Genomic DNA, 24933 nt, shown 5'->3' on the forward strand with positions numbered 1-24933 from the left:
CCTTAGTTCAGAGGCCATAAGGTGAAGGAAGCCAGGCTGTGGGAGGACATTTGGAAGTCAGACTCTTGAGCCTGAGGTTGGGGAGGATATTTGGAAGGCAGACTCTGCCTCTCCATTTCTGCCCATCCAGAGGAGCTGACCCCAGCTGTTTGGAACTATTTGCATGGGATGGTTGTAGAGACAGCATGAGAGCCAATCACCAAGCAGTTGTCAGGGACTCTGTTTGGGAGGGACTGGGAATTTGATCCCCTGGGCTGACTTGAGAAAGCCTGTGGAGATGAGGTGGCAAAGTGGAGATAAAACAAGAATAACTAGGTTAAGGATTAGGCAAGGGAGGGGAGCTGTTATAAACCCTGTGACTTCTACCTACAGAAAGATTCTGTGATAGGAAGAACTAGGCCTTGAGGTTCTTTCATTCAGCAGTTGTTAGTTGAATGTCAGGCATAGTATGGAGCACATGCTCCAGAACTAGGTGTGAAGGCAAAACAAATGGTGGCCAGGCAGGGTGAGGAACACATTTTAGATAGGAAAAGGCTTTAGTCAGGGAGAGATGTCATAGGAAAGTGATGCATAAACATCTGTCTGAGAAAGTCCCAGGCCCATCTGTATGATGACCAAGGCAGGGTCTCAGTAGAGAAAGGCACCAGGAAGGCCCTGAGCTGGGGCAAACATGAGAGAGGTCAGTATGGCCAGAGCACTGGGAGTAAGGGGCAGAGAAGGGTGAAGTGGAGCAAAAAGGCAGCATGAGAAAGAGTCTGCATTTTTTTCCAGCTGCAAGGGATGTTCTGCAGAGGATAAATTGGAGGGAGGATTATGGAAATCACTAGAGACTGATGGTTTGGAGTACATGGCTAGTAGAACAGTTGGAGAGAAATCACCAGTCTTTGAATTAGGTTTTGCTATTGGGAGGGGTCACAGGTCACTCTCACACACCCCTCCCCCACTTTATGGAACTTCATTGTATAAGAGAACAGCTCTAAGGCTGTTGTATCAAACCTGTGTTGCTTACAGTGGTGCTGTGTAGTGAGTCTACAACCTAAGTTTGAGGCTTCGAAATCACTATCATTTCATAAAGTCATCTTTCTCATTGGGTGACAAAGGATTCCTCCTTTGATTTAACTGGTGGGGTGAGAGTTACTCCACACCACCAGTTAACTTTCCTGCTTTAGTCCAGAGGAAATTGAAATAATAGCATATTTTAGACTGTATTAAACTCAGCATCCTAAATCTGATTTTGTTTATGTTGCTGACCATTTGAGGTTGTCAGAATGCTTTGGTAATTTTCTCCTTTTTTCTTCTTGTCTTTCTCTCCAGATGAAGTCATAACATCTCATGGTGCAATTGAGCCGGATAAGGACAATGTACGTCAAGAACCGTATTCTTTGCCACAGGGTTTTATGTGGGACACTTTAGACTTGAGTAATGCCGAAGTGGTGAGTAAAACTCTTTAATTCAACATGTGCATTCACAAAATTGCTTCTGCATTGGTCCTGAGCACCATAGATAGGATGCTTATTATATCTTTTAGCTCAAGGAGTTATACACCTTATTAAATGAGAATTATGTAGAAGATGACGACAACATGTTTCGCTTCGACTATTCACCTGAATTCCTGTTGTGGTATGTCTTGCTATCAGGGTGTTATGGATTGGACTGTTAGATTGGGAGGTCTCAGGTCAGTTTCTGTGTTTTTGGACACTAACTGGTGCCTGTTTTCCTTGTTTTCCTTCAGGGCCCTGCGTCCCCCAGGCTGGCTCTTGCAGTGGCACTGCGGGGTCAGAGTGTCTTCAAATAAAAAACTCGTAGGTTTCATAAGTGCCATCCCAGCAAACATCCGCATTTATGACAGGTACATTTAAAGCTGTCCATGTCACCTTTTGTTTTTCTTTCTCAAGAATTGCAATGAGAGTAGGCCTTTAAAAATTACTCATTGTGGGGCTGAGGTTGTGGCTTAGTGGTAGTGTACTTGTCTGGCATGCACTGAGTTTGATCCTCAGCACCACATAAAAATAGTTGAATAAATAAATAAAGGTATCATGTCCATTTACAATTTAAAAAAATTACTCATTGTGAGTTGTCAATAGTGGAAGAGGTTGTGTGTGTGTGTGAGGACAGGGGCTGTATGAGAACTCTACACTCAATTTTGCTGTGAACTTAAAAACTCTTAAAGTTAAGTTCATTAATTATTAATGAATAAAAGAAAGATTAGACTGTGAACCAAAAGGAGAAAGAGGATGGGCTGTGGCTGTGGCTCAGTGGTAGAGCGCTTGCCTCGCACATGTGAGGCACTGAGTTTGATCCTCAGCACCACATAAAAATAAATAAACAATATAAAGGTATTGTGTCCATATATAACTAAAAATATTTAAGGAAAAAGAAAGGAGGAGGGCAAGACTCTGTCCACCCCTTTATCTGCCCCTTTTTTCTTCCTCCCTTCCCTTCTTTTCCTTTCCCTTTGCCTGTTTTTCCTTTTCTCTGTCAATCTCATACATGTACACATTGTTATGTACCTGTTCACACACATGTACACATGTATGTATGTTTCAGAATCGATAAAGCCATAAACTGACATCTAAGATTTATTCCTGGAAAAAAAAAATCAAAAGTTTTAGGGGAGATAAAACCTTTCCCAGCCTGGTGCAGTGGCATACACCTGTAATCCCAATGGCCTAGGAGGCTGAGGCAGGAGGATCTTGAGTTCAAAGCCAGCCTCAGCAACTGTGAGGTGCTGTGCAACTCAGTGAGACCCTGTCTCTAAATAAAATAGAAAATGGGGCTGGGGATGTGTCTCAGTGGTCGAGTAACCCCCAAGTTCAGTCTCGGTACCAAAAAAAACCAGAAAACAGAAAACACAACCTTTTCCTCCATAGGATAAGCATTTTGCTCTTGTTTTTTTTAAGTTGTTGATAGACTTTTATTTTATTTATGTATTTATATGTGGTGCTTAGAATCAAACCTAGTGCCTCACACATGCTAGGCAAGTGCCCTACCACTGAACCACAGCCTCAGCCCCTTTGCTCTCGAAATCTAACCCAGAAAGTTGAAGATTCAACTATAAAAATCAAAGACCTAATGTGTAAAAGGTCTATTTACCATACAGTATATTAGGTTAGTTTATTTACTGATAAAAACATGTGATCACAAGGAATATTGTGTGCCAAACAAGAGGCCTGCATATGTGGAAGCAGAGCTGGGACCAGGATTGAAGCTCTAGAAGGTTTACTGCAGCGAGGAAATGCACTGACTCTGGTCTGGTGAAGCCCTTCTCAGAGATCCCGAGGATTTGTATCATGCTTCAAAGTAACATCTTATCAGATTCTGTACTAGGGTGACTCAATTATTGCCATAATTGCATACATTGTAGGAAAAACAGATAAACTTTGAGGCATATCTCAAACATTTTCTAAAATGAAAACTTATAAAAGATTAAAATGTTAAAATTTATTTGGAACAAAGGGATTGAGCCTCCCTGACCTAGAGTTATAATCATTTTGGCAGGGATATAAAGCAAATAGTGTTTTGATCTGAATTTATGAATCTAGAACTAAATGAAGCAATATTTTTCTTAAGTATTGTGTTAAAGGATGTCTTCCATATTCTTATTCTTTGAAATTTTATGAGCATTTTCTTGTGTTGTAAAATGTGTTCATCTTGTTTTGGATCTAATTTTCAACATCTTTCTTTCTTAGTGTGAAGAAAATGGTAGAAATCAACTTTCTTTGTGTTCATAAGAAATTGAGATCAAAACGGGTAGCCCCAGTGTTAATTCGAGAAATAACTAGAAGAGTGAACCTGGAAGGAATCTTTCAGGCTGTATATACTGCAGGAGTTGTTCTTCCTAAGCCGGTGGCCACGTGCAGGTAATGGTAGACTGTATCCCTAACCCAGGTCTTCCCTTTACCAAGCCTGTTGAGCATCATGACCATTTTGGTAGAAGTGTTACTCTCCTCAGATGAGGGATTTTGCTCACTGGGGTTTGTGTAGTTTGTTGGTAGCAGAGATGGAGACCATTCATTTCAGTATACAGCCACTTGGCGATTTTTAAAAAAAGTCTTTAATATTTCCCTGCCATTGATACAGGATCTATATTTCTTTTCCTGATACATTCAAAAGACTAGTGCTGTCTTTGCATGGAGAAACCCAGGGCATTGTGATCTCAGTGTCCACTGTCGTGCTATTTTCTCTCCACACCTAAATTCAGTTTTCTTCCATGCTTTGCAGCACTATTGAACCATTCCAAAAGTCTGATAAGCATCAGTTGAAAAGTCCAAGATGTACTTGTTTGCTAAGAATAAAAAGAAGCTTACGCTGTTTTATGACTTTATTAGTTCTAATCAAGCTTTTAAGAACTGCTCCAGCGAGAAGGCAGTCAACAACCTGTGTCTAAAAAAGAGTTATCACCTTCAAATAGGAAAAAATTTTAAGTAAACTTACTATAAAAGATAAAACTGAAAAATTACTATAACCTATTAAATTATTGCATTCAAAGATAAACAGGATGAAAGACTTCACATGTGTATTTTAATACAAATCCTTCATCCCAGTACCTAAATTGGAATCACTTAAGAAATTTAGACTGGTTTCTCAAAAAAGTTGTTTTCTTTGGTATGTATCCAACTAAAAAGTTACTTATTTAGAAGAAATAGTTTCATGTTTTTAAACCTGTTGGTTTGCCTTTGATAAAATCAGTGGTGGCCATTAAACATTTGTAAACCAGGGTGTAATTAATATTTTTCTTGAGGTTTTAAGATTCCTCTTTAGTGAAAGAAATAAAAGGTAACAAACTTCAAAGGAACATAAAGAGGAATGCAAGATATTTTAAAGATGGAAAAAATGACTAAGAAAATTACTGCAGACAAAGAGGGCCAGCCTCAGCACTATACCAGGCACAGCTTAAGTATTTAGTAAATGCTTATGGAGCAGCCAGGCTGAGGCAGAGTGAAAACACAGAGTTAGAAATCAATTAGATTTTAAAACCTTTATTGTATTCCAGATACTGGCATCGATCCCTAAACCCCAGAAAATTGGTAGAAGTGAAATTTTCTCACTTGAGTAGAAATATGACATTACAGAGAACAATGAAGCTTTACAGACTTCCGGATGTAAGTAAGAATGATTTGCAGTTTTTGAAGCTGTAACAATTGAAGCTTTTAAAAGGAAAGAAGTATTTGCAGCAGTCTCAAAATGGACCTGTGCCTGTGAAAGGGAATATATAGCTAAAACGACTGCTATAGAATTATAGGAACTAGGAAATTCAGGAACTAGAATTCAGGAACTAGGAAAATAGGGGAGTTCATTGGGAAATACCAGTTTATTTGTTTGTTTGTTTCTTTCTTTTAAAGATTTTTTTTTTTTTTTAAGTTCTTCAGTTTGTAGTTGGGTGAGATTGAATGAAATCAAGTAAGTTTTGGCATTTGGGTATTTATGGTCTGTTAAGTAAGAGGGAAGAAAAGTTCAGGTTGCCACTGATTTCTTGATACCATAGAGTGAAGGAGTCAAGTTTAGATAAGAGACCAAGGGAGAGGAAATAATGTTTCATTCAATTATCTTCTTTTTTTAAAAAGAACAAATTCCTAATATGAAAGGTTGTCTCTCTTAATAGGAAATTTAAGCATATTTAAAGTTAAGTAAGGCACATTTAGATGTGCCTTTTAGCCTTTGCTTTACTGGGGTCTCAGGTGGTGTGTTATTTATCACTTACTCTGTAAAAGATTGTCACAGACAGAGCAGCTTAAGACAGCACATTTATTCTTTTTTTTTTCTTTAATTTTTTTTAATTGTAGTCGGGCACAATACCTTTATTTTTATGTGGTGCTAAGGTTCGAACCCAGCACCTCGAACATGCTAGGCGAGCACAACTAGGCTGAGCCACAACCCCAACCCCAACCCCAGCACATTTATTCTTGCATGAGTTTTGCAGGTCAGGAATCCAGGTACCACTTAGCTGTGTCCCATTCTTTGGGTTCTTATGAAGCTGTCATCAAGGTATCAGCCAGAACTGGGGTCTCCTCTGAAACTTGACTGAGGAAGTACCAGCTTTCAGGCGTCCATGGTTGTTGGCAGGATTGACTTCTTTGCTGGCTGGTTGACTGGGCCTCAGCTCCTTCTTTGCAGGCTGCCAGAGGCCATCTTCAGTTCTTGGTCACCTGATCTTCTCTATAGGGCAGTGCACAGCATGGAAGCTTATTGACCAAAGCCAGTGAAAGCCAGAGAGTCTGTAGAGGGAATCTGCCAGCTAGATGGATTTAGAACTTTATATAAATCAGTTCATGAAAGCTGCCATTTTTATTGATCGGAAGCAAATCACAAATCCTTCAGCTGTTGGTTAGAAACAAGTTCCAAGTCCCATTTCTATTGTATAGAAGCAAACCTTAGTCCCTGCCTGTACACAGCAGGAGCAAATCACACAACCTGTGAACTCCAGAAGGTGTGAAAACTGGGTGCCCTTTTAGAATGTATCCACTGCAAATGGGATCTTTTGTTTGAATTTTGCTCTGTATGAATTGAAATAAAAACTTTAAGCATGCCTATTTTTTTTTTTTTCACGAGGAGCTAATTTCTACTTTGGTCTCCCCAAATTTCAGTCTATTGAAGCTAAAGCAGTCTAGCTTCTGTGTAGGGAAAAGATCCACTTACATACAGGCTGCATAAAATGGATTTAATAATAAGGAGTTTTGTTATTTGCCATTGGTTTATTCAGAATGATTAGAATTTAAGATGCTAAAAGTAGTTTTGGCCTTTACATTTCGGTACAGATATCAATCTTTTCATAGATGACAAAGTTTTGGATGGTTGGTGATAAATCACAGGTCAGGCCTTGGTCATGAAACTAGGCCTTGGCATCTCCCTTCAGTTAGCTTGTGCTTCAGCCATGTGGTTGTAGTGACTGCCTTTTCTCCCATTAAATTGAAATTAATAGTATGCTTTCACATATATTATTCAGTTTGTTTTCACAACTTTTTGAAGTTAGTTCTTCTTTTCCCCTTATCCAGATGAAAAAACAGACTTATAAAGGTTGACACTCATGTAAGGGCACATCACCAGTAAGTGGATGGTTTGAGATACAAGCCCAGACATTAGTGTTTCTTCTGTTAGACCCTGTTGCTTATGCTGTCACCTCTCACATGCCCCTATTAGGGGCAACAACCACCAGCCAGGGTCATCATGGGCCACACTGTATAGTCATTACAATACAGGTTAGCACAGAGAAGAATAGTTGCCACAGTCCAGACAGCTCTCATTGGTGTGTTTCAGTCTCCTTTCCCCCTTCCAAGACATGGAAAAGGAAAATGAAGAGTAATTAACGGAAAAAGAAGAGTGGGTAAAGTGGGTACAAGAGGTGAAAGTGCAGATGTTGAAAAATTGTGCGGGGCACACGCTTGTAATCCCAACAACTCAGGAGGCTGAGGCAGGAGGATTGCAAGTTTGAGGCCAGCTTGGACAACTTAGGAAGCCCTTGTCTTAAAATTTTTAAAAATAAAAATTATAAGGACTTGGGATGTAATTCAGTGGGAGAGCACCCCTGGGTTCAATTCCTGGTATCAAAAAAGAAAAATACTGGAAGGTGCCAACAACAGAGGCACTCTTCCTCTTCTGGTAAAAGCTGGACAGTGCAGCATATGCGAGATCCTTTTTGTCTCCAGAAATCGGATGGATGAGACCACTGCTAGCAATCTAGTCAATTAAGAACAATTTTGTACCATTTAGCATAAGAAGAGCCTTACTGAATGCAATTCTTGCTTTATAGAGAAAGTGTCATTTTCTGATCTCTCATATTGTTTCTGCTTATAGGACTTGCTTTATATCTTTTTCCTGGACTTCTGAATAGGGCAGTTGACATTTATTGGGCCAGCATTGTGCTGGACAATTCAACTTCTATAATCTTATTTATTATTCATAACAGTCACAGGAGATTCATAACAGTCACAGGTCATTATCCCCACATCATGGGAGAGCATATTGAAACACAAGATTGGGCTTTATTTCCTTATGTATTTGTAAGCAGATTTTACACAGATTTCAATATACATACAGTCCAGTGAGTAATGGACATTAATTTGGCCCTGGAAGGTACATCTGACTCAGATACAGGATTTTGACACATCAGATTTTCTGTTACTGGAAACATCTCTTCACTTTTCATTGACCTCTTAGGAAACATGTCCCCTTTACTTCTCTCATTATACAAAAACTTAATGTTTTATTAAAGCTTTAGTCTTCCCACTTCTTCCTGAAGATAATAGCTAGAGTTGGTTTATTTCACATTTTAAAAGTTTTGTTCTTCCATTTTTTCTTCTTTAGCCATTGCTGGTTGGCACAGTTGAATCGTTTTCCCCTATTTTCTAGTCCTACCCTCTTTTTATGGCTGGTATGTTCTGTTCTGTTTTGCCTTAATGTATTGGTAAATATTTTTTTTTGAAATGCTTGTAAATTGCCAAAGTTTTGATGCTTTGTATGTTTTTGCCCAAACACTGTTTCACTAAGTCTTTACATTCTACTACCTTCTGAGACCAAAGGATAGCAGTGTGGTCCACAGACCCTTCAATGTCATAATGATGATTAGACTTAGGATTTGAATCCATGAAATCAACACTATTTCTATAATAACAATTAAGTATAATTTGCATATTTACTTTCATCCTCTTAAAAATGTACTAAAAAGTGTTCCAGAGGCTATATGGAATGTGTCCTTATGTCAAATTTTGATTTTAAATGTTCTCAGTTTAATTTCTAATCGGGTCAATGTGGGTATATATAACCCACATAATCAAAGCTTTTCAGGGCTTCTCAATAATTACTAGTACCAAGAGGTCCTGATACTGAAATGTTTGAGAACTGTTATTTAAGGATGGTCGCTGGGCTAAAGGTGTATTGCTTTAGTGATTTCACAGTGTGAATATTGAGTCAGTGAGAAATATATGCCAGAGAATATTTTGCTTCAGAAACAAGTTGGCAAATTTCTTCCTTCTGAATGTTCTCTATTAATAGATGTCATATATCCTGTTGCTTTCATTAATTAATCTAATTGCTTGATATTATTTATTGTTACTGTACCAGTAACAAAAGAAAAAGAATGGCTATTTAATCAAGCAAAGAAAGTCTGCTTCATAGCAGAAAATGATTCTGACCATGGTTTACATAGATATGTGCTTTTAGTCTTTTAACTAGCATTTTGAAATACATGTTTATTTTTTTTTTTTAATTTCAGTTGGGACCTGGATATTTCTGACTCATCAGCTTTCAGAGCAACAAAAAACAAAATATATGAATTGTCCATTAAATGTTAAGGACTCAAATTCTCTAAATTTAGGTTATTAAATGTCATTTTAGCTGCAGTACTGTGTAGATTATATAAATCATCATTGAAGGACCCCATAGTAAATATGCAGCTAAGAACTTTTGGATCTGTAAATGTAAGCATGGATCTCCTATTCTTCTCTCTCCATGCTGATCAGTAATTAATCAGCACTCTGTCACTGAAACCTTGAAACCTCAGCACAACTAGTAATAATATATCAGTGGTACCTTCAAGATAAAAACCTATTTTACCCCACGAGATTCTGCCTGGGTACCTGCAGGAATCATAATGATCTATTCTATTTACAGAGCTGGGAGTATAGCTCAGTGGTAGAGTGCTGTGTAAAGCCCTGGGTTCAGTCCCCAATACCACAGAAAGAAAAAAAATATATATATATGTAAACCATTGAGGACAGAAGGGTGGACAAGCAGTATTTTTGTTACTTGTTTCCTAAAATTTATCCAGTATTTCTCCAAGCAAGGGAAATCAAGTTATTGGGGGGAAATTAAGCTATTTTTTAGTTTGTAATGTTTTTGTTTTGTTTGTTGGGCTTTCTTAGGTCTAGTCTTGAGTGCCTGGGTGTTTGGATAGTTCTAGAGAACCAGAGTGATGATGGGAGTTTTTGAGAACCAAAGTTGGTAGGCTTTTTATTCCATGGCTTCATTTTTAAATTATAAAGCTCTGTAGTGGTGTTAAAATGCCTACTCTGATTACCTTTTAATAAAACAATATGTCCTGAAATCCAGGCCCAGTATTAGATAGTCCTGCACCTTTAGAAAATACCTGGCTATTGAGCTGGAATGTAGCTTAGTGGTAGATTACTTGCCTAGCATGTGTGAGGCCCTGGGTTTGATCCCCAGCAGGGTTGGCGGAGTGGAGACAGAAAGAAAATACCTAGATATTGTATTAAAATTCTTGCTTTCCCATCATTAATAAATGTGACGATCATTATTATCCAAAGTACAGGTATGAAGATGCGAATGGTGTGAACATACTGTGTATACAACCAGAGATATGAAAAACTGTTCTCTATATATGGAATAAGAATCATAATGCATTCCACTGTCATATATAAATAAAAAAATTCTTGCCTTCCCATCCTGACCAATATGATTTACTCTTATATTGATTTCAGGAAAACAAAATCACGACATCTTTTTTAGGAACTGTTGAATAAGTTAAGTTTCTCAACTATGTTTTCAAAATGTTAGAGTTGGTGATTTTTAAAGCAGAAACCCCCAGAAGTTAGGCAATTGTTGTGCCCTGTCATACAGACTGTGAAAATTCTTGGTATTAGTTTATCAGTCAATTCATAGCATTCCTTTTGATTTGTTTGGGTCATGAGCAGTACTGACGGAAGACTTGCCACATAGAAAGAAGAACATTTCCTAGCATGTATTTTAACCCAGTGCTTCTCAAACTTTAACATGTATACAGATCACCATGGAATCTTATTCAATTGCAGCTTCTAATACACTGGGTCTGGGATGGGGTCAAGATTCTGCTGTTCTAACAAGCTCCTGTGTGATGTATTCTGTGGGTCTGCGGACAAAGGGCACAAAGTAGTTTTACTTCTCTTACATTTAAACTTCTGGGATTTGTCTTATTTTCCCTCCAACAAGGTTACCAAGACTTCAGGTTTGAGACCCATGGAACCGAAAGATATTAAAGCAGTGCGAGAATTAATCAACACTTACCTGAAGCAGTTCCATTTAGCCCCGGTGATGGATGAAGAGGAAGTAGCCCACTGGTTCCTTCCCCAGGAACACATTATCGACACGTTTGTAGTGGAGGTAAACATAAGGTGATAAGGTAGTACTGAGAAGTATGCACCACATGTGATAAAGTTTATTTTCCAGAAAGAGCACAGAGTACCAGTCTCTTCTTTCTTCCTCCAAGACTCAGTGCTTCTGGATTAGATTTCTGTTCATCTTGATGGAATTGCATTTTCTTCTTAAGTTTCCATTTCTGGATACGAGTGTATTTTTACTACATATTAATGCTTTTCTGTTGTTATCTGTGTGATTAATTGCTTTGCTCCTTTTTCAAAGGTTATTTTGGTTGACCTCAACCAGATGGCTGCATCCTAATGCTTAATTCTTTTGGTTTTGGAATAACTGAACTGCCTTTGGTTGAGATGCCATGGATTCGGCCATTTAATCCTTGTGGAAGGAAGGAAGGAGGGAAGGAAGGAAGGAAAAGTAACAGTCCAGATTTTCCAAATTCTTGTTGAGATGAATCACTTGGAAGCTCTTTTGGTAGAAATGGATTGAGTTGCTTTTAATCTTGTAAATTCTTGGAGTGGAGAGGGCCAGTTAGAAGTGATTCCAGGGTTTAGTTTACATTAGTTATATACATAAGTATTTACTTAGTGTAGTCACATATTGCCTGAGTATGGGATCACAGGCCCAATATGTAAGTCAACATTTTGTCACTGTGACAAAATATCTGAGAAAATCAACTAACCTGAGGAGAAATTTATTTTGGCTCATGATTTCAGAGGTTTTAGGTCATGGTCAGTTGGCTCCATTGTTTTGGGCCTGTGGTAAGGCAGAATGTTGTATTGGAGGGACATGGTGGTTGGAAAGAGAAAGAGAGAGCAAGGGGTTGGGGATAAGATATGCCCTTCTAGGGCCTGCCCCTAGTGATTTCTTCCTCCTAAAACTTCTTCCACCTCCCAATAATGCCTTCATATAATGAATCCCTTAATGAGTTAATTCACTGATGATGTTAGAACCCTCATGATGTAATCACTTTCCCAAAGCCTCACCTCTGAACATGGCTGCTTTGGAAACTAAGCATTTAATACATGAGCCTTTGAGGGGACATTCCAGATCCAGCCTATTACACTCAGTTAAGGCTGTAATGAAGGGGAGCCATGGTAGATAGGACTCAAAGGACATTTCTGAAGAACAACTGAGCAGTCTGTTTCTAAATTTTTATTTCCAAAGCAACATAAAGAGTTGCCATCTTTGCTTAAAAAAAAAAAATGTCATCTTTATGCACCTATGTGAGTTTCTCAGGGCAGCTCATCTCTCTTGTTTCAGGACTCCTTTACTCTCTGAAGAATTATTGAGGACCTCAAAGAGCTTTTATTTTATGGATTACATCTATAGATATTTACTTATTCAAAATTGAGACATTTTGATATTATTCCATATAACAATTTAATAATAATTCATTACATGCTACCTAAAGACCATATTTCATATGAAAAATAACTATTTTTCCAAACCACAAAATTAGTGAAAGATGGTACCATTTGCATTTTTGCAAATTTTGTTAATGTCTGATTTAATAGAAGACAACTAGGAACCTATTATCTGCTTTTGCTTTCAATCTATTGTGATATGTTAAGTATGTGAAGAAAATATTTCATATGAAGTATTGAAGATTTGGTTAAAAATGAATATTTTAGTTGCCTTTTCAGATAATTATAAATCTCTTAAATCTTATTAGTAAGCTTTTTATCCTCTATTACATTAGAATCCATTGGTCTGTCTTGTCCTTGTTTTTTTGTTTTTCTTTTTTTGGTGCTGAGGTTTGAATCCTGGGCCTCTCACATGGTGCTCTGCCACTAAGCTGTCTTGTCCTTTGAATGAATCTTTTATCCGTATATGAGTTTTTAACATTTTACATGGCTATTTGGAAAAAAAAAAAAAAAACTGATTCACTGATTTTTTTTTTATAACTTTATTTGTTTACGTGGTGCTAAGAATCGAACCCAGTGCCTCACACGCTAGGCAAGCGCTCTATCACTGAGCCACAACCCCAGCCCCTGATTCACTGAAGTTACATTTCATCTTATGGTATCAAAAACTCACACATGTGGATATCACAATCTTTGTTATTAGAAAAGGTTATAATGTAACTCTTGGTGAAGGATACAAGTTTTTCCAAAAATTTAACTTACACCTGAAAGCTCATATTTTATCATTGGCAGTATATCCTGCCATTTTCTTTTTCTGGAACTGACAGGCTCTCATTATTCATTTTCAAAAAACTATGCCATATACCAAGTCTGAACAACCATAATCTTGGCCAGTTTTACTTTCAAGTAGTGTTCCATGAGAAAAGTGGCTAGCTTAGCTCCCAAGTTGTTCTCCTAGAGGCAGCCTATGTGTTTCAGAGTGGTGATGGCAGCCTTCTAATACCTAGAGCTTTCATTTCTGCAAATGAAATCTTTCATTATTACTTCATAATGTAGAACACTGACTCTTCGGTCAGCCTGAGGGAAACTTTCCTGGTAGGACCTTTTGCTTTCTAAGAACTTTATGCAAATCACTGACTAGCACTTCTGCTATGGTTCCAACTGCCTGCTCTTCTTGGCCACCATCCAGCATAATAGAAGGGGCTCAAAATAGGCTGCCAAGAAAGAAGTCTTACTTGTTGCTTTTTGTCTGGACAGAAAGTTATGGTGAAAGTGTTAACTGCATGCAGTTTTTTCAAGGAGACACTTACCTGGTATCACCATTGTCTCTTAGAGCTCCAGTGGGAAACTGACTGACTTCCTGAGCTTCTACACGCTCCCGTCCACAGTCATGCACCACCCTGCTCATAAGAGCCTCAAAGCTGCCTACTCCTTCTATAACATTCACACAGAGACACCCCTGCTGGACCTCATGAACGATGCACTCATTATAGCTAAATTGGTGAGTGACTCATTCATATTTGTTCAATTTAATTCTTCAAGAGTATATGCCAAAATATATAAAACATCTCACGGTATTTGCTTCCATCCAGGTGGAATTCATGCAATGCCCTCCCCCACCCCATACACATTACTGACAATGGAAGAATTTTGCTGTATTTCTTTTAAAACATTAGTGGCTGTTTTCATCATTGATTTTATTTCAATTTAACAAAAAAGAAATGTTAGAAAACTTAACCCTCATACAAGAAGACACAAAACTCATATAAGGAATATAAGATGCAGCCTATGAATGTTAATTAACTTGAAAATACATATCTTTTTATTATTTATTTTCCCAGAAAAATTATTCTTAGGTAATTATTAAATAGATATCTTTCTTTTAAAAATAAATTTGAATCAGCTGACATACATTTTGATGATACACATTGAATATGGGAAAATAACTGCTCATGAGAAATTGGAAACAGTACTTGAAAAATGTCTTCCTTGATTTCTCTTGCATTTGATCATTGAAAATATTGTATAAATTTGCTACTTTTGGTCTCCAAATCAACATTATCCCAATTGCTTATTTTCAACAACTTTCCCCAAGTGGTCAGTAAGTTAAAGTAGAAATTAAATTTAGGTATTCCTTCTATATCACATTTTGCGTAGTATTACTATATAACATTTTTAAGAAATTTAATTTTTACCATTAAAATATTAAACTTACTTTCCAGTATCAGTCCAAGACAAACATGCTATTTAAAGTCTTTACAACTTCGGTTTCTTAGCAATAGCTTCACTTACGTCAGGCCTTAGGTCAGTAGTTAATAATTCTGGAAATGGAACCATCTAGACACTGCTCCCTTCTGAATCAGGAACAAGATATTTTCTAAAATCTTAATAGGTTATTTTTATGTCAGTGAAAGCCATCAGATCACTTTTTTTTTTTAATTCAGCATTTTGAAAGATCTTGTTGACTCACTCTAGCTTTTTAAGGCAATTTTATATGGTCTTCCTAACCTATACTATACATTGCAGACATTAAGCCCTATTGTAAATGCATATCCAAGCTATTAGTAGAGGAATTAAATGTTATACCAATAATTTCTATAATTTCTGTAGATAGTCCTTTGATATTTTAAATTTTAAATCCTTCTTTCTTTGGCAGAAAGGATTTGATGTATTCAATGCACTAGATTTGATGGAAAATAAGACCTTCTTGGAAAAACTAAAGTTTGGTATAGGAGATGGTAGTTTACAGTATTACTTGTACAACTGGAGGTGTCCAGGAACAGATTCTGAAAAGGTAAGTTATGTTGACAAAGTCTTTGTACAAAACAAAGTAAGTCTAACTAGACAATTCCATCCTTGCTTCCCTTTGGATTATTCTAAATAGCTTTTAAAATCACAGATCTTTTATACTATGTTATCAATTAATTTATTTGTTCTTACTATTTCATTTCTTTCCTCCAGGTTGGACTTGTACTACAGTAGATAGCTGTGTTGACTTCTAGAACTCTGGCATCCTCATTTGTTCATATCCTATTTAATGATTACTGGAACCGCCATTCCAAAGAAGAATAAAAGCACAACCTAAGTGAAATTGAAGTAGTTGGTAACAATCAGCAAAGATGAAAAAACACCCCATGTGTGACCAGTTGTACACATTCCTAGTTAGAATGTTAAAATGCATCTTTTCTTTTTTTTGCTGTTTACCCACTTGTGGGAGGGATGAAAGGGTACAAAGAGCACATTTCTCTGGTTTTCAAACTTTTGGCTTTCTTGGTGAAGTGAGGGTACTTTTCCACTCTCTAGAAAGGGAACTGTTTTTCTATGAACTAAAGAGAAGTCACAGCATCTTGTAAGAAAATCTCTGCTATTGTGTGGAGATAAGCTGCTGCATTTCTATTTATTAAGTGGTGGTGTATTTGTCTGTATAATAGAACAAAGGATCCATTTGGAAAATTTTTTATGTATCTCACCTTACATGACATCACTGGGAACACTTATGGAATGACAAATATGGAGCAAAATGAAAATGTACTGCTTACTAGTACATTATTACTCCATAGGCAAAGTTGCCAAATCAGTAAACACAGAGATTTGTACTTTGATCTTCAGTAGGTCAATAGATGGTTTCAAAAGCAAAGTTTGAGGCAAACATTAAGTGTGCTCCCTGAAAGAGCATACACCTGTGAATGACCAGACTTTTCCACTGACCAGACTTTTCCACTGCTGCACCATCTCCAGTTTCTTTTCAGCAACATCAAGGATACATGAGGGAAAGAAAATAAAAACTCTAAGGTCAAAACTAATGCCGGGTTGCTTTATTAGTGCTATAAGGCATTGATAGTTTGAATGTTTTTATTACTTATGCAAAATTGCACATATTCCTTTATGCTGACTTTTAATTTATCATGAACTGTCATGCTAATGGAAATGTCTTATTTGTAAATAAGTATTCATAATTTTGTTACCAATGGTGTTTTTACCTAGAATTTGAAAAACAAGAGTTTCACAGTGTACATGTATGTGTATATATCACCAGTAATTCAAGGGATAAATAAGATGCTAAACAAGGCTGTAGACTGGCCTTTACTCAAGTACCACAAAGTAGACACTTCTTCCTGCCTTTACCGTACCAGTGCCTCGGCTGCTCAGTCCAGAAAAAGTTAAATTACGTTAGACAACATAATGGCATTCCCTTCATGTTTTACAAGTAATCCAATAAAACCAGTCATTATCTTAATACCAGACAGAGGACATCAAGTATGGCCCCTGGGCTTAATCTGGCCCATCACCTGTTTTTGTACAACACAGGGACTAAATGATTTTTATCTTTTTTGATTGGGGGGAAATAGTCAAAACAGTGACATTTTGTGACATGAAAATTATATGAAATTTAAATTCAGCATTCATAAAAAGTTTTCTTGGAACACAGCCACTCTTTTGTTTGTGTCTCACCTGTGGCCACTTCATGCTACAAAGGCAAGTTGGGTACTTGTGCCAGACTGTATGGCCTCCAAAGCCTAAAATATCTGCTAACCGTCCCTTTTTAGAAGGTCTGTGGATCTTGATTTACTAAGGAGTTGAAAACACAGCTGTGGCACCCAAGACTGCCACTAGAGGGGACACTTGGGCCCCACAGTAGTGCCTAACTGGTACAAGCAATGTTCTTAAAAGACACAGGAAGACTTATCATTTCACAGGGTTCAAACTTAGCTGCATTACAGTTCTTATTACCGTTCTTAACAGAAGGAGAAAAACGTCAAGAAACAAAACTGGGCCAATTCACTAGAACACTTCTTGGGAATACCAGCATTAAATAAGAATTTACACAATCTGGAGTCAAGGCTCATTTACATATTCCAGTTATATTATTCATGTTATTTTACTTGATTCTTAAATACAATTAATATCACTGTTCTCTTTATAATTTAAGCAGATTACCAGTGAGCATTTTAGAGAATCAGTATGACTTAAATGCAATATAGTATTTAGAAATTTTTAAAAATTGTCCTGTAATGAAAATGCTGTATCTTTTCTTTTTAATTTGTGCCAAGATGGCACTAAGTAAAATTTAAGTTAACAGATGTCATAATCCACTGAGTCAACCAGATTTTAGGCTGAAATTTGGCAAAACCATTATCTTCCCCTAAACTACCAAAAATAACTTTAGACACTTAACACAGAATGCTATGCTGCATTTCCTGTCCTCACAAAATCTTGCCTGAGAACCCACGCTCAATGTTTTTAAAAATTTACCTCTTGCTAATTTACCTCTCACCTAATTGCTATCACAGTTGTTTTCCGTTTGGTTATGTGTGTGCATGCTCATGCACAAACATTGAGGATTAAATTTGGGGGTCTACCACTGAGCTATGCCCCTACAACTCCCATCATACTTTTTATACATGTTAATTTCCAAGTAAGTTAACAATACACAGGAAAATGAATCCTAATTAAAATACTTTATCTGGCTTACTTCTATCCCACTGGGCCTTCATCCCAAGCAGATGTTTATGCCTGCCTACAAGGAAAGCCAAACTCGCCTGAAGTAAAAATATATATTCCTTCTAAAGACAAAGTATTGCAAGGCATTTGGTATCTTTGAAACTCAATGCTCCCAATCTAGTTTCATTGACCCTACTTGTTAGAACCATGTCTACTGTGGCACATTTTCCAAGTTTGATGGGAAAATGTTAGGTGTTGTAGGCTACAGATGTTCTTGCTAACAAGCATTGTACCAGCCTTTAAAACAGTGAATTTATACAAGCATGGACATTAGTTTCAATAAACTTTTGTTTTCATATTCATATTTTTGATTATTTTTTTCACTTAAATGTTTTTAGGCTTCAGCATGTTTGTGCAATAGCTTCAAACATTCATACATAGTTGAAGGAAATACCATTACACGGGATCCCAATATACATTAATATATTTCATTTTATTTGTTTCAAGCCTTCTTTATAAAAGGTGTCCTTTTATCAATTGCATGAAAAGTTTATACAAGATTACTTTGAAGTAGTTTTTTTACTTTTGGGTGGTTTCCTTATCTTATTAGGGTTGGGAATCAATTTCTTTATCTTAAGAGGCTGTAATGCTACAGAGACCTGCTGACCTTCAAGTTTTCTCTTGTGTTTTGAGAGATCTTCAAATGAAGTTTCCAAAGTCTCTTTGTCTTGGATTCCCAAAGATTCAGTTTCTAAATTGTCTCCAATATTTTCAATTCTGTCCTGAAGCCATGGTACAGTTAAACTGGGCACTCTGGGAATGATAGCTCTTACTTCATCTACAAAGTCAGTGGTGTCTTTTTTGAATCCCAATGCTAGCACACATTTTAAGCCAATGACAGGGGCGAGTGTTGCACTGAGGCAGGGAACCTGACAGGCAGGAACAACTCTGCTTACACTTAACTGAATCAAGTGTGAGGTGATGATGGCAGGCTTGACTGACTTACATACCAGAACCAAGAGCAGTTCACTCCTTTCCAGAGCTCTAGTGACTTCATTAACACCTATGGCAAGCTGCTTCCTGATCTGCACAGGCGTCCACCCTGACACCTGCTGGTTAGCTTCTGGCCTTTTGTCCTTCAGATTCTCACTAGTATCAACATCTAGGCTGCATCTTTCTACCCTGTGCTTTTTTATAAAAGGCATTTTTTTTCTTTTTTTCTTGTCTTCGATTTTCCGAAGTCCAATAGATTTAAACTTCTGCTCAATTGTCTGTAATATGAAGTGCATGTCCTCCTTCTCCAGTGTGCTCCAACAGACAGCATAGGGGTTGTTCAAGGACGTCTTTACAACCAGAGGTCTTGTCTTGCGAATGGATCCTCTGGAAGGTGCTTGAGGGGCTGCAGACATTTTGAAAATCCTTCATAGAAAAACAATGACAGTAGAACACTCATGTCAGCTAGGAAAGCCTGTCTTGAAACTATCTTGGTTATATTTTCTCTAATTCTTGATAAGCTATAGCAAGTATTAAGTAGACAGGTCCCACCTTTTCCCCATTTTTTCAGGTGACCTTGTCTTTCTTCATATATAGACAATATGGGACTCTTACATCACTGCACTTACAGTGAAATCCCATGTTAATTCATTTATTTAAAAATGTTGTTTCTCTTTGTTCATAATTACCCTTTTTATAACTATACGGTAGTCTTATAGATTTGTTAGCATTTCATACATTACTCTTTAGTTGGGTTTACTTTCATTTACTCTCACAGCAGATATTCATGGAGTACTATAGGCCCTGGGGCTCATGGTGACTTGAGACCTGTGTCCTGCACACAGTTCCACATCTGTAAGAGCCCCCAGAAGCCTCTGTGATTCATAATTAACCAGGTATAATTTGAAGAACTAAAACAGGTGTCTATGCACACAACTAAAACTTAAAACAATACTTTCGTTCTGTCCCCTTTTGTAAGTTTCCCTCCCACCCTGGCCCCTAGATTTCCTTATATCTTTCCTAAATATTTGATACATATGCAGACCTATACTCCTGCCCACGCTTATTACAAGCTGACTACTATGACTTGCAGTTTCAGGAAAACTAGGGAAACAGTAAGATTTAAAGATCCCAATCCATTAAGGAGAAATAGAAAGGTATATTTATTATTAAGGATATGCTATAAACCACAGGTCTAGGGAGCATATCCTGTAATTCTTCCCAGAGGCAACTGTACATTACTTTCTCTTCCTTAATGTTCTTCCTTCCCTTTCTGGGGCTCAGTGAGAAAGACAGGGACCCACTTGGCAAACTATAAGAAGTGAAATCCCTTCCAAATAAAGTTTAACACACAAGACTAGCAATAGAGTATACCAGTATATAAAGTACTTTACTCTTATAATCCTGGCTGCACTTCAAATATAACCTGTGGCTTTTAAAAAAACCTTCACGGTTCTCACCTCAGATCAACTGAATTGGAGAATACTGCCAAGGAATCTAGGCTTGTATATTAAAAAAAAAAAAAAGTCTGCTGCCAAGTGAATCTGATATAGAACCAAAATTAAATCAGGTGTGGGTAAGGTGGTCTTTATACACTGGACAGGCCTGAGAAATGGTCCATTCATGTCTTCTGGTCTCTAGTATTACAAATCACCTTTCCCCAGAAAGCAAAATTCCTGGGAATTCTGACAGAAAACTTCAGTCATGTCTGTATTCCCAATGCTGGAGATATCTGCTGCCTTCTCCCATCTGTCATATCTATTCTCCCAAGCTCAGTAATAAAAGTAGCTCATCTAAATCCAATGAAGTGACGGCTAGCATAAGACATCAGGGTGGAAGTGGTCAGGAATAAGGAAACAAATGAGGAGCAATATAAATATGATCTAACAGGTTTTTGCCTAACTATACGACACAGTTATTGGGTCTCAGGATCCAAACAGCACAGAATAAATACTTACAATTAATTACTCTGACAGCAAAATAGGCAGTACCTTCCCTGGTTTGCAGAATCTGGTAGGAGGAGATGAAAAATAGTTTGGGTAAGCAAAATGTAACTAAAAGCAACAAAAACCTTCAGAGAAAGGGTGCCTTCACCGCCTACAGGATCAAGTGCAAACTCTAGGGTGACATACAAGGCCCTGGACCCTCCAGCTTTCCACCAGCCTTTCTCTTTACCCAACACCCTGCATATTACTCCCAACTCTGAACCCATACTATGTATAAGGAGGCCACCAGTTTCTCACCAACATATCTCTATACACATTCTCTTAGCCTGGAATAACCACTCCCATTCTCAGACCCATGACCACCTTCATAGTTAAGTATTTGCGGATTACCTATGATGCACCAAGCAAAACCAGTCACTGGCCTCTAGGAGCCAGAGTTTACAAGCCCTATGGGGGGAGAATAAAGCAATGTAATGTGGTGCACGCGTTAAGGTCACGTAACTACAGGATGCCAAGGGACGCAGAGCAGAGACCTAACTTAGTTGAGCGGGGGTTAGGAGAGGAAGACTTCCTACAGGAAGTGGCTTTTTTTTTTAACCTTTGATGAATTCCTATCAAAAGGAATACGAAACACAACAGTGTCCCGGGGGAAGAATTAAAGGAAACTAAAAACTTCAGTGTCGCTGGGCAGAGATGCTAGGAAAAGTAGGTAAGGACCTAAGGGTAAAGACTCGCGAACTCCGGGTTTCTGGAGGACGACCGCCGGTAGCGGAAGCATTCCTGACCCAGGGTTAAACCCTCCCTACAGTCCGCGGTCCAGCGACGGTGCAAGAGGGGTCCGGAAGCCGCGGGGACCTAGCGTGCTCCCAGACTTTGGGCTCCGGTAGCGCCCTGGGCCCGCTCCCACCCGGAAGGGTACCTTCTTCCGGCGTCTGCCTGCTCCTCCGACTCACGACCGCGACTCCACGCCACCAGCCAGCCACAGCGCCGGCACCACTGCGCCTGCGCCGCACGTGCGCAGTGTCCTTGCCTTCCCCGCCCCGCCTTCCGGGAGCAGTGAATGGAGCGAAATAGCTCGGAGCTCTTCAAGTTTCGTTACCCGTTACCCTGCGTTTGGTCGCTCCCAACAGCGTCGCGAGGAAACGACAGAATAAGGCTCCATCGTTTAAAACAAAAACACACAAAAAAGTCCTGAATATAAGACCCGGGGTGAAGCTTCTGCAGCGCTCTAAGCTGCAGTGCGCAGATGCAACATCTGTCTCGCGAGACAGTGAGTGTTGCCACGGTAACTGCCACTCACCGTCTTGTCTGACACCTCTGGGGATCCGGGTACCGGCAATAGTCCCCAGGAGTGGTTCTCCCTGGGCACCCTTCCCTTCTAACCCAATTTCAACTTCCAGCATATTGGAGCCTTAGACCTCTCTTTTTGCTCTAGAGACGCAAAATCCCAGCTCCTGTCCGATTTCCCACTGTCTATCGAATCCCTGCAGAATGCCCAGCACTATGAAAATCAAGTAGGTGGGGAGTTGGAGAGTTGGGGAAAACACTAGCTTATAGGCAATAATCTAGGGACTCTTGAATCCCCCGAAAGTCAAGGGGAATTAGGCCTGCTTTGAGTTCAACACAGCAGTCAGCAGTATTCCATCACGGGTCTTCTGTGGCTGTTCCAACCAATGGAGACTAGCTTATGAATGGAGTCGCTGGGAAGTCGTGGACAATTGGTTATAGAACTGAAAAACATGTTAGAGGCCAGGAATCTGGATTTGCTGATCTATTCTGGGCAACGTAGAAGTCGGTAGGTTGCTTTTGACAATAATGCCTCCTCTCAACATTCCCTTTTTAATATATTTTTTTAGTTGTAGATGGACACAATACTTTCATTTTATTTGTTTATTTTTATGTGGTGCCAGGGATCGAACCCAGTGCCTCAAGCATGCTAGGCAAGAGCTCTACCACTGAGCCACAATCCCGGCCTTCCCTTTTTCTTTTCCCATCTAATTTGGGTCCACTTTCCTTTTCCAGATTATCCTCCTTTTCTCAGCCTGTTCACTTCTCGTTTTCGTCCTCATTTTTGGATCTAGCTTCTATATTTTCATTACCTCTGCAGTACTTAGCGAGGTAAAACAGAGAATGTTACTTTTGGTCAAGATTATTGCAGGTCAGGCGTGGCGGCGCCCGCCTGTAATCCCACTGACTCAGGAGGCTGAAGCTGGAGGATCGAAAATTGGAAGTCAATCTTATCATTTTAGCGAGGCCCTCCACAATTTAGCGAGATCCAGTCTCAAAAATAAAGGGGTCGGGGCTGGGTTTGTAGCTCAGTGGTAGAGCACTTGCTTAGGTTCAATTCTCAGCATGGCATATAAATAAATAAAATAAAGGTTCATCATCAACTAAAAAAAAAATACAGAAAAAAATTAAGCATTAAAAAGAAAAGTGGGAGGGGCGCTGGGATGTGGCTCAGTGGTAAAGTGCCCCTGGATTGAGCCCCTAGAACAAAACAAAACAAACAAAAAAAGATTATTGCATTTTTTTTGCAAATTACACACAGTAAAGTCTGATGTGATTATTTATCATAATTAGAAAGAACAAGGTTACAGTGAGTTTGAGTGTATTGACAGACTTTTGTTTCATAAAATGAATCAGTCGTTTATGATGGTAAACTGTAAACACAATGCAATTCTAAAGACAACTGGAGACACACAGGTCTAATTGAAATACTAGAGTGCTGGAAGGAACCTTGTAAACAGTTTTAAATCCCTAAGATTCCAGTTTTATACTTTGAATATCATCTGAGCTTCCATGTGCTCCATTGGAAATTATCAGCCCTTGCATTACATGGCTCTGGAGCTAGGCTGACTAGGTTGAAATGCAAACTCCATATGACCCTAGGCAAATTAACCTTCTCCATGAAGTGATAAAAATAGTACCTATTGTGAAGATTAGAGGAGTTGATCTCTGTAAGATGATTAGCAATGTGCCTGGCACATAGTATGTGTTTGGTAAACTGAATAGTGACAACCTTGTCAAAATTAAATTTATAAAAAATAAAGGTAGCCTCTATGTGTTTAGTGCTTGTGTTTTAAGACTAGCAATCCAACTTCCACAAGAATTTTGTTAAAATGCACAACTATATTTCAAAGGTTAATTTCTCTCCCTTTTGTGTAGCACAAACATTACAACAAAAAAGTAAAAAAAAAACAACAACAAACAAAGAACTTTCATGACCAAATCATCTCAAACATTTTCCTTTCAATATTCCTTTCTAATTTATTTCACATAAATGCATGCTAAAAATAATAATATAAATTTTGTGTACTGGTTTCTTTTCCACATCCTCTTTCTCAAACATACATAGGCTTACTGGGACCACTTTAACATTTACATGTTTGGTATTCCATGATCAGTTTTACTTTTTTAAGAACAGCTGTTATTTTACCTTATAAAATATCAGTTGAGTCTTTGAATCACTTATGAAAACATTGAATAGTTTATAAAAAAACTTTCTTTTTATATGAATTCTAGAATTAGATTTTTGTCAGACTTATATAATTGCCATGATATAACAGTGATTTAAGATTCTGGGTGTTAAGTTGGGTCATTATTTAAAATCATTTGAAGCCCAGCAAGAAAGTGTCAGTAGAAGAATGTGACAGAATAAACCATCAGATTCTTTTTTTTTTCTTCATGGCATTCTGGCCTTTGCTCTGTGCGGGTTATTGTTACAACACTTACATATATAATCCCTAGTCATTTTCAATCAGTTGCTATGAATAGTCAAGGATGAGCTGCAAAATCATAGAACAGACTTGGAGTCTGAGCCATTGGGAGCCCTGCTAGTTAGGACTATATAACATGTTAAAGCACATCTGCATCCACGGAGGCAGTGTGAATAGGAGTTTCAAGCACTCCAGCAATTCTAGACAAAAGCATCGCAGCCCATCCATAGATAAAACCAGTAGGGAGAAAAAGAGTCTGTTGGATTCAGGCCATTTATTATCCTTACAGGATAGCAAACCCATGATCAACATGATGTCAGCTCCCAGTACCCCTAATATCATGGGACAACATCCCTAATCCTAAAGGTCAGATAACAGGTGTTATAA

At 38.2% G+C, this 24933-nt stretch overlaps 2 protein-coding genes across 6 annotated transcripts in view; one reads left to right on the forward strand and one right to left on the reverse strand.

Annotated features, from left to right (window-relative positions):
- Positions 1-18214, forward strand: part of LOC144256885 (glycylpeptide N-tetradecanoyltransferase 2) — a 43505-nt gene extending 25291 nt beyond the window's left edge. For all 5 annotated transcript variants that reach the window (XM_077802649.1, XM_077802651.1, XM_077802650.1 and 2 more), the window contains 9 exons: positions 1315-1433; positions 1529-1620; positions 1733-1849; positions 3690-3860; positions 4994-5102; positions 10921-11091; positions 13783-13950; positions 15106-15243; positions 15411-18214. In XM_077802649.1, coding sequence (XP_077658775.1) covers positions 1315-1433; positions 1529-1620; positions 1733-1849; positions 3690-3860; positions 4994-5102; positions 10921-11091; positions 13783-13950; positions 15106-15243; positions 15411-15431 — 1106 coding nt within the window. In that variant the 3' untranslated portion in view covers positions 15432-18214. The remainder of the gene's footprint in view (positions 1-1314; positions 1434-1528; positions 1621-1732; positions 1850-3689; positions 3861-4993; positions 5103-10920; positions 11092-13782; positions 13951-15105; positions 15244-15410) is intronic.
- A 189-nt stretch (positions 18215-18403) lies between these two features.
- On the reverse strand, positions 18404-22033 carry LOC144256914 (ribonuclease P protein subunit p38-like). Its single transcript, XM_077802726.1, has 3 exons — positions 21750-22033; positions 20843-20894; positions 18404-19310 (listed from the first exon to the last, which is right to left on the reverse strand). Exon 3 carries the CDS (start codon positions 19298-19300, stop codon positions 18452-18454), a length of 849 nt encoding a protein of 282 aa, XP_077658852.1. The 5' UTR covers positions 19301-19310; positions 20843-20894; positions 21750-22033; the 3' UTR covers positions 18404-18451.
- Positions 22034-24933: the final 2900 nt, after the last annotated feature.

Source organism: Urocitellus parryii, chromosome 9 (assembly GCF_045843805.1).
Source record: "Urocitellus parryii isolate mUroPar1 chromosome 9, mUroPar1.hap1, whole genome shotgun sequence".
In the NCBI taxonomy this organism is placed as follows: Eukaryota; Metazoa; Chordata; class Mammalia; order Rodentia; family Sciuridae; genus Urocitellus; species Urocitellus parryii.